This window comes from Leiobunum rupestre, chromosome 7 (assembly GCF_980474605.1).
Source record: "Leiobunum rupestre chromosome 7, qqLeiRupe1.1.hap1, whole genome shotgun sequence".
Taxonomy (NCBI): domain Eukaryota; kingdom Metazoa; phylum Arthropoda; class Arachnida; order Opiliones; family Sclerosomatidae; genus Leiobunum; species Leiobunum rupestre.
The window spans coordinates 48466318-48474595 of record NC_143390.1 but is presented as its reverse complement, the minus strand read 5'-3'; the positions used below and the strand labels follow the sequence as shown (position 1 = coordinate 48474595).

Sequence of the window (8278 nt, the reverse complement as noted above, 5' to 3'; positions counted from 1 at the left end):
AGTACTAAACTTTATTCTGACTGAATCTCTCATTACACAATTTAAACAATTTCAAATATCAAAGATCATTTGTATCACAAAAAAGTAACACTTTCCAATATTGACACCTTTTTTGAATAAAATGTGAAAGTTACAAATGAAAAAAGTAAACAGGGGATCAGTTAAATGAAGTGGTGTAGCCCAATAACGATAATTAATCGTAAAATGTTATTAAAACATGATCTACTGATCACAAAGAAATTAAAAGAATTGATCAAATCGTTCTTTTGTTTTAATGTTTTTTTTTCTAAATATTTATACCAATCACGTGATAACCCCTAATGTGAAGTACAATTTATGAATATGAAAAGTGATAATGCAATTTTCAGGTTGAAGGGCTTCTACTTCGATCTTTTTTCCCATCCATGTCTTGGTCACTCATCCTATCTTCATCATCTTGACCACTGCCAGATTTGTCATTTTCTTTGCTTGCACTGCGACTCCTGCTGCGAGATTTGCTACGACTAGGGCTGCGACTATCTCCAGATTTCTTGTTACCGTCTCCTCCATTTTCTTGAACATCTTTCTGTAGAAAAAAATTATGAAACTAAGTTTTCATATTATTTTTCATACTTGCCTTATCTTTAGAGTCCTTGTCACCACTCGCGCTTCTACGTTTTCGAGGAGTTGCGCTCCTTCGGTCTTCACTTTTTCTGTCATCTTCTCTGGGACTTCGGGAGCGACTTCTCGAAGCAGATTTGCTTCCGCTTCTACCTCTGCTTCCACTTCCCTTAGATTTATCCTTTGATGACTTTTTCTTGCCTTTCTTATCACCATCCTTTGATCTGCGATTGAAATCCGATTATGAAAATTACACCATAGAAATACGTTAACTTTAAGCAAAATTGCCAAAGCAGTGACAAAAAGGAGTGAGGGAAAATCTAAACTATCGGTTGATAACCTAAAAATTTTTTTAAGTTCATTCTCCTTACAGTCAAATATGAATGGGAAAAACCAAGCAAAACATATTATCAGAAGTATATCTAAAAGAGATTTTTACATTATGATGTAAAGATGAAACATGTACCTTCGCAGGCTCTTTTTAACATTCACAATTTTTCAGCCAAACAGACTTACAACAAATCACATCCAGTCTCAAATTTACTTTCCCTAACAATATAAATATTATATTGCCTAAGCAGGGTGGACATTATTCACATTCCCTGACTTTTTCAGGTTTTCCCTGACCATCTCCGAACATTTGTCCTGATTTATGTTGTGCAATTTTTTTATTTTTTTACCTATATTTTAGTAAAGGTTTCTTATTTGCAACCAAAATTAAATTCCCTGATTTTTTAGACATTTTTAAAAATCCCAGATTTTTTTAAGCCCATAATCAAATTTCCCAACTTTCCCAGCAATTCCAGGTAAGGTGGTAACCTTGTTTTATTCTACATAATGATTCCCCCTCTTGTGTAGAATATTCTTTATCTGAAATCTGAAATTTATTTTAATTAGTGCGACTGTTAAGGTACATGTTTAAAGGGAATAATATTTTGCAGTACAAGGAAAGTACTTTTACCCAGAATAAGTTTTATATACTTCTGATATTGGCAAAGCATTTAAAGTCAAGGGTAATAATTACACAAATGTCTATTTAAATATACGCAGAAGCTTTGTGCTTGTGAGCAGAAGCGCAATACAGATAAAAAAGCCACAAGAATATAGATTAAAGAAAAAAAAACTAATAAAACAAAGGGAAATATTAAGTTAGGTCTAATTATACTTTGATTAAATCTAGGGAGGTGCTGGAAAAAACCTGCCTTGATCTTGACCTAGAAAAGGATTTCGATCTAGATCGACTCTTGGAAGGGCTTCTGTGCTTCTTGTCTCTGCTACGAGAGCTCCTCCTATCTCTTCTTCTATCCCGACTCCTACTACGACTTCTACTAGCGCTGCGACGACGACTTCTTGACCTAGACCTATTTTAAAGATGTCAATTAAGAAATCGGAAAAGGTTCAACTATTCTTAGAGGTTGTAGTCTTTTTAAATAAGTCAGTTGGCCCCTGTGCGTTAGTCATCTCTAGTCAATTTCAGACTAGTTATTACAGCCACAAGCGTGTAATAATTTAGGCACTTTTCTCATCATATTACGCTATATTTTAAGGTTTGAAAAACAAACTAGGTTGTAGAACTTTCTTGGTGAATTGGATTAAACCAAAAAACAGTATTTAAATGTGCCTAATGCATAAGTAAAAATTTTGGTGTGACATGCCACGGTGGCGTTACTTTACACAGGAAAACATGATAAAAGTCACATCAAACCTAGCACGACGTCTCCTTGAGCCGGATCGAGATCTCGAGCGAGATCTGCCACCACCCCTCCTTGGATAATAACGATCCCGGTCTGATTCGGGACAATCACGAGCCCAATGACCCGGTCTTCTACATCTATAGCACTGTCATAAAATCATTAATTTAACATGCCCAAAATAATCCAAGCCTCTGGGCTCTTTCAAATAAATTTTGGCAACATCTTCAAAACAAAATTTTTCTCATTTGAACATAAAAGAATGAAGTGGTTTGCATTACAATAGTAAAAAACTAGCCATCCATTTATGAAAATTCCATTAACTTTTATGCGTAATTCAGTGCATATAAATTCAAAGATCCAATTTAATCGCAACAAACCAAATATTATTTTAGGTCTTAAGAAACTTTTCCTTTAGAAAATGTGCAAGAAAGTATAAAAAAGCAGAAATTACATTGTGACTTACGCTAACTGCGGGTCTGTAGGATGGTCCTCTAGCCCATTCAACTACAATACTTTGACCACGCAATTCCCTTCCATTTTCATACTTGACTGCGTCCTACAATGGAAAAGGCATTGCAAAGTTATTTTAAATATATCCACTGAAGTTGATAAGTTTGCTTCTTAACCATCTGAATGGGTTTATATTAAAAACAATGTAAACAAGTCATAGTAAAAACAATTGGCTTAAAGTATGGGGCGAGGAAAACTCCAAGCTGCGTAATAAAATACAGCCCACTTTAAAGTGTTATCCTATTAAGCTATTGATGATATAGCCCTTAAGTCTTCGCATAAGGGAAAATTTTGCTAGTTCAAGGTTATTTTAACCATTACATTTTTGGCTTTAAAAGGCTCTAATATAGTGAATTGTTAATTAATAGAAATAACTGTACTATGAGTTAATAAGTTGTGGGTATAATAAGTAAAAATCAGCCTAAAATTCATTAACAAAATTCACCACACATTATGATAGTCCCAGACTAATATGCCATATCTATTTCACAAAAAAGTGTAATCAATTATTTTGTATCCATATAAGATGAATATGATTATGGTATACAAATCAGTCTGAGTATCATTAAAAGTCAAAGTTACTTGGAGTACTTACAAAACTAATGTATTTTAAACGGTTGCTTGTTTTATAATTTAAAGAAGCTTTAATTTGAAAAAGAAAAAAGTGGGGAAGCAAATGAAGAAAAAATTGTAATCCAGTTAATAAATATAGCAAAGTATTATAAAAATGGGTTTAAAAAAACATTTACAATAAAAGAAAAAGGCAGAGAATTTAGAAAATCAGTAGGTCAAAAATAAAAGCCACCAATAATCAAATCATCTTAAAAGTAGTCACAATAAGGTTATTAAAGGTAAAATTCTAGTCAAATAAATATGGCATTAAATTTTAAAATTACGAATACAGACATACGCTCTCTATAGGCACGGAATGGCAGGCACAAGGTACCAATTTGCTCGCTCGCATGGCAGTTGAAGGGAAAGACGGGCCAGGGACTTAATGATCATGGACTGATGCGAGATCATTTTACGGCTCACCACCGCATTTAACTGGGCTCACGAATGATTGAGAAGAACGGCAGAGCTACGCAGTAGTATCTGTTGCGTGACATTTTGCGGAATGAATGCCCAGAACGGATTTGGTCTCAACTGATAGAGAGATAGGACAACTGGCAAATTGGCTATGACTTGAATCTTACGCTTGAATGAACTAGTTCAACCTGGACAAAGGAATCTCGGGGGACAGCCAGGCACTTGGGCTTAGTTCAGGAACGTCTAGTGGCTTCATGAATCTCTCAGAACAGTTACAAAACCAAATTATAGTAATTGAATTTAAGAAAACAAAATTTAAAAGCTACTCTCCTTAATTTAAAATTAATATCCCTGACTAATAATATGAATTTGTTTCCAACCTAAAATTTTAATTTTATTGGTTAAAACATACTAAGATAGGGTGGAATTTAATTATTACTTTAAAAAGTAACAAGCGAGACGAAAAATAAAACAAAATCAAAAAGGGCCTGGGTTCACTTTAGCACTGAAAACTGTGGCAGAGAACAGTTTACTAGTGAACAAAATATAAATGGAACGCGCAAGTTACATGACTCAGGATAGTTCTGGTCTATAAGCTAAAACATGCAACATTTTGGCCTGACAGTATGATGAAATCCAGGTATTTTTCTGAAATCTAACAAAGTGGTAGACAAACGTACATGTAATTTGAAGAAAATTCTTACCTCTGCATCCCTTCTGTCATCATAGTCCACAAATGCGTATGCCATTCCTAAGAAGAATTTTTTGTAACAGGTAAATTACAGTAATCAAATTTCAGAGATACTTGGCTCAAATCTATAAAACTGGCGCAAATGTTATATTTTTGAAATTTCCCAAGAAAATGAATGCCAAATCTTCAGATTGGATAGAACAATAACAATTTAAATGATAGTTCTTTATTGTAGTGAGGTCATAACTAAAACTTTCACAGTAGTTAAATTTACTATAGGTGGGGTGACATCAACCCGACTACAAGGAATGGAATAAAATAATTATACTTCATAAAAATACTCTAATACTTGTCAGTATGTAAGTAATGCATGGATAAACATAAAAAAATTATATTTCATTTGAAAAGTTAAAAATAATAAAATCCAGACAAAGGGAATAGGGGAGTGTAACGAAGATACTCCTACACGGAACAAGCTAAGAAGATAAGAAAAGAAAAACATTCTTTTTTTTCTAATAACCTCGTTTTCCTTCAAGGCGAAATAATAAGTTTTTGCATTTAAAAGACTAAATTTACCAACGTATCTTCATGGGAAATTAAAATTCTTATGTTATGGAAACCGAGGACGCCCAACGTAACACGTAGCATTGTAGCACCGCGCGGGAGGCCGGCGTGACGGCAATTTTTGCCAAGGCCCTTTGAGCTTTAATCCTAGAAAAATAGGCTTAAATAGAAAATGCTAGCAAAAATCGATACTCACCATACTTACCATACTTCACAACACACCTAACTAGCCTACCATACTTTTCAAATACTTGTTCAACGTCCCTTTCTCTAGTATCGATAGGTAAACGCCCAACAAATAATTGAGCGCGACTCATTTCGAATAAACGAAAATGAGAGAAGACCAATACTAATAAACTTAATTTCCAACTTCTAAATGCGTACTTTCTTAAAGCCTGGCTTAGTCAATAATGGCGAAAAAAAGGGCAAAATGGCGTTGAGCTCCAACTATTATTACAAAGACTATCGGTATAATACGGACACAAATTTTCAAAAACTGTATGGTTTTTGTCCAATCAATAATAAGAAAGATAGGCTGCGTCATTTTATTCTAGGTAACGGCGCTTGCCTCTCCGAGGTAGCGTCTATGATCTAGCGTATGCTACAGACCAATTAAATAGTCATAAGAACGTTTTTTTCTTAAATGAACTTATCAAAATAGAAGCAAATGATGCAAAATTTATATTTAAGTCAAATTCACGAGTAATTAATAACTTTAGCCGCTACCTATCCATTGGAAACCTCCGAGTGTGATCCGGATTTGTTGAATGACGTCACTTGTCTCTGTAGGAGGCGCTCAGAGGATTCACCCTGGTAACTCCCAATGAAATACGAAACGTTTTCGCAGCACTTTTTTGTTTCCCTCCGACTCTTGAGTTGGGGCAGCCGGGAGCACTCCGTGAGCACTCCGGGAGGGAGTACCTTGGTCAATGGAAGACGATCCTCCCTCTCGGAGTTGCCCCTTTTTTCCTAATGAAATACGATTTTGCTTTTGGAGAACGGGAGTGCTCGGAGGTTCCCAATGGAAAACGTTATATGTTTCAATGGCGAACCAAAAAGGGCGTAGTTATAGTTTTTGGTCGCGATCTTTGGACGGTGAGTGAAAACGTAAGAGGAAGCGTATTAGAAGACATTATTAAGAAGTGGAAACACTTCAGGATTAAGATCGAAGGGAATTAATTTTTTGGATTGACATCTCGGTTTTCGCCACTATTATTATTTTTCCTTCCTCAGTAGACGAAATAGACACAAGATTCTACTGGCGGTTAATACGGAAGCGAGGCCAAGCAGACAACCGGCAGTTGTTCCGTATTCTTGGGGTACTACGTTTAAACGACGCCTGTCGAGTAGGTGAGCAATTAAAAAATCATCACTTGTTCGTGTTTGTAATCTTTTGGGTACTCTGACGTTATTCGGCTGTGAGAATTTAAAATAAGGTTAATTTTAATTCTAAGTTGTAAATAAGTCATGGACTGCTCACATATAGGGCACTCTGAATGTTTATTAGTTTTACTGATATCGGCAGATTTCCGAGGATAGCCATAGTTCCTACACAGTACTGATGAGCCCCAAAAGGGCGAAACCGGTCTACTGTTGGAGTCTCTGGCCTAAATTTTGACTTTTGATAAGTCAATTCATTCTTTCGAAACCCATATAAAAAGCAGCAGATAATATTTTAATTAAAAAAAATCCATTTGACGAAATGATATTTTGTCAAAGGCTTAAGTAACTCGTGGTCAAAATTTAAAATTTTAAGGTAAGAGGTTAGCATCACCCTTTTTTTCTATTTCACTTTCAAGTGCATGTAATTTCTTCACATTAAAAAAATTTATTTAGACTATTTTAACTTGTTTTAATTTTATGGAAACAAAACCTGCGTTGGAATGGCTTTTTGCGTAAGCCCCCTTTTTACATTTACAATTTGTATAACCCGTTCTAAAAAGTGATCACTACAAATGAAATCACGATATGCTAGCTGTTCAAAATATAATAAATTTTGAATTAGAAATGAAAATGAGTAAGAGGCATAAAACAATTGAAATAAGCAAACTATTGTATACCTTTTTGATTATTATAGGCGTTAAACTATATTTTTATCATCTATTTCAATGTATAATTCTCTACCGAAACGGGCTTAGGTGATGCTGTAGTCAATTTAGGGAAAATGCCTAAATCATACCATGGAAGGAACACAAAACAGTGTCCAATTATAAAAAAATGCAAATATTAACCTTTTAATTTTTCTATTTCGTACCATATAAGGTCTTTACGCTACTCACTGACAAACGCTAAGTGACTGCCAGCGCCGACCCTAGGGCGGTGCGAACGGTGCGACCGCACCGGGCGCCGTCATAGGTGGGGGCGCCGAAACGGGATCGTGACGACGGGACCAATACCTTTTGACCGCAAGACAGAAACGCCTGACCTCGCGCTGCCGCCTAAAAATATAATTTTGCACCCTAAGAAAATATCAAAGTAAGTAAACAAAATCAATAAAATATATTCTATTAACATATTATATTTAGCCATGCCCAACTCTACAAACTATATTATTTCCATTCGTGTATTTTGCTTTACTATATTATTTCCCTTCCAAGTTCCACGTGCACGAAGTAATCTCGATTCGATTTCGTTGGGAAATTAATCGGTATATAATATCAAATTCTCGATAAAGCAGAACCAACGACGTAGTAAATAAGAATAAACCGGAATTCGTTGTATTTGAAGCAAATTATTTGTTGTGAAATTAGTTAATATGTCAATTTAGAACGGTAGTCTAGAACTCTAGACGAAAGGCCCTTATGAAAGTTTCTAGTTGTGTAACAAACTTTCACAGAAGCAGTCAAGTTTTCAGCAGTAGACAATTTCAGGTACTATGTGTCAGTATCTAACTTATTAGTAATTAATAATGAAATAAATACTAAACTTTTAACGTTAGTTTTGCCAAAATATAAGCTATATTATATAACGAAAGGTAATAGTTAGGAACAATAATAGTCCTGTAATCCTGTTTTTTTAAGAAGGACTATTACTATGATAATAATAATTTTATTAGTCAGGAAAATAAAGTGAAATGCACTTATTGAGCCCTGAAACACGAAATATACAAACATAAGAAAACAATATGAACGAAAGTGACATACAATATGGGTATACAGTGTGTCAGAATGTATAGCCCGGCGTACCTAGT

The 8278-nt window shown here is 34.8% G+C and overlaps 1 protein-coding gene across 6 annotated transcripts; it reads right to left on the bottom strand.

Moving 5' to 3' along the window:
* LOC149936608 (uncharacterized) lies at positions 1 to 5507 on the bottom strand. Of its 6 annotated transcripts, none has more exons than XM_090181186.1 (8): positions 5285 to 5341; positions 4538 to 4584; positions 3715 to 4093; positions 2758 to 2850; positions 2306 to 2439; positions 1803 to 1961; positions 613 to 824; positions 2 to 561 (listed from the first exon to the last, which is right to left on the bottom strand). In XM_090181186.1, exons 3-8 carry the CDS (start codon positions 3766 to 3768, stop codon positions 365 to 367), a joined length of 849 nt encoding a protein of 282 aa, XP_090037312.1. In that variant the 5' UTR covers positions 3769 to 4093; positions 4538 to 4584; positions 5285 to 5341; the 3' UTR covers positions 2 to 364. The 6 variants fall into 6 exon arrangements, with proteins under 6 accessions (XP_090037310.1, XP_090037313.1, XP_090037312.1 ...); XM_090181185.1 differs by having other exon boundaries at positions 4 to 561; positions 2746 to 2850; positions 5285 to 5338; XM_090181184.1 differs by lacking the exon at positions 3715 to 4093 and having other exon boundaries at positions 1 to 561; positions 1815 to 1961; positions 2746 to 2850; positions 5285 to 5507.
* Between the last annotated feature and the right edge of the window lie 2771 nt (positions 5508 to 8278).

Excerpts from the sequence above, each read along its gene's own strand:
- LOC149936608 (XM_090181182.1), bottom strand. The coding sequence starts at position 5,405 with ATGAGTCGCGCTCAATTATTTGTTGGGCGTTTACCTATCGATACTAGA. Across the intron at positions 2,440-2,745 it reads CAGTTAGCGTAAGTCACAAT|TGCTATAGATGTAGAAGACC; the intron begins GTAATTTCTGCT and ends ATTTTATGACAG. Across the intron at positions 562-612 it reads GGACTCTAAAGATAAGGCAA|ATGTTCAAGAAAATGGAGGA; the intron begins GTATGAAAAATA and ends TTCTACAGAAAG.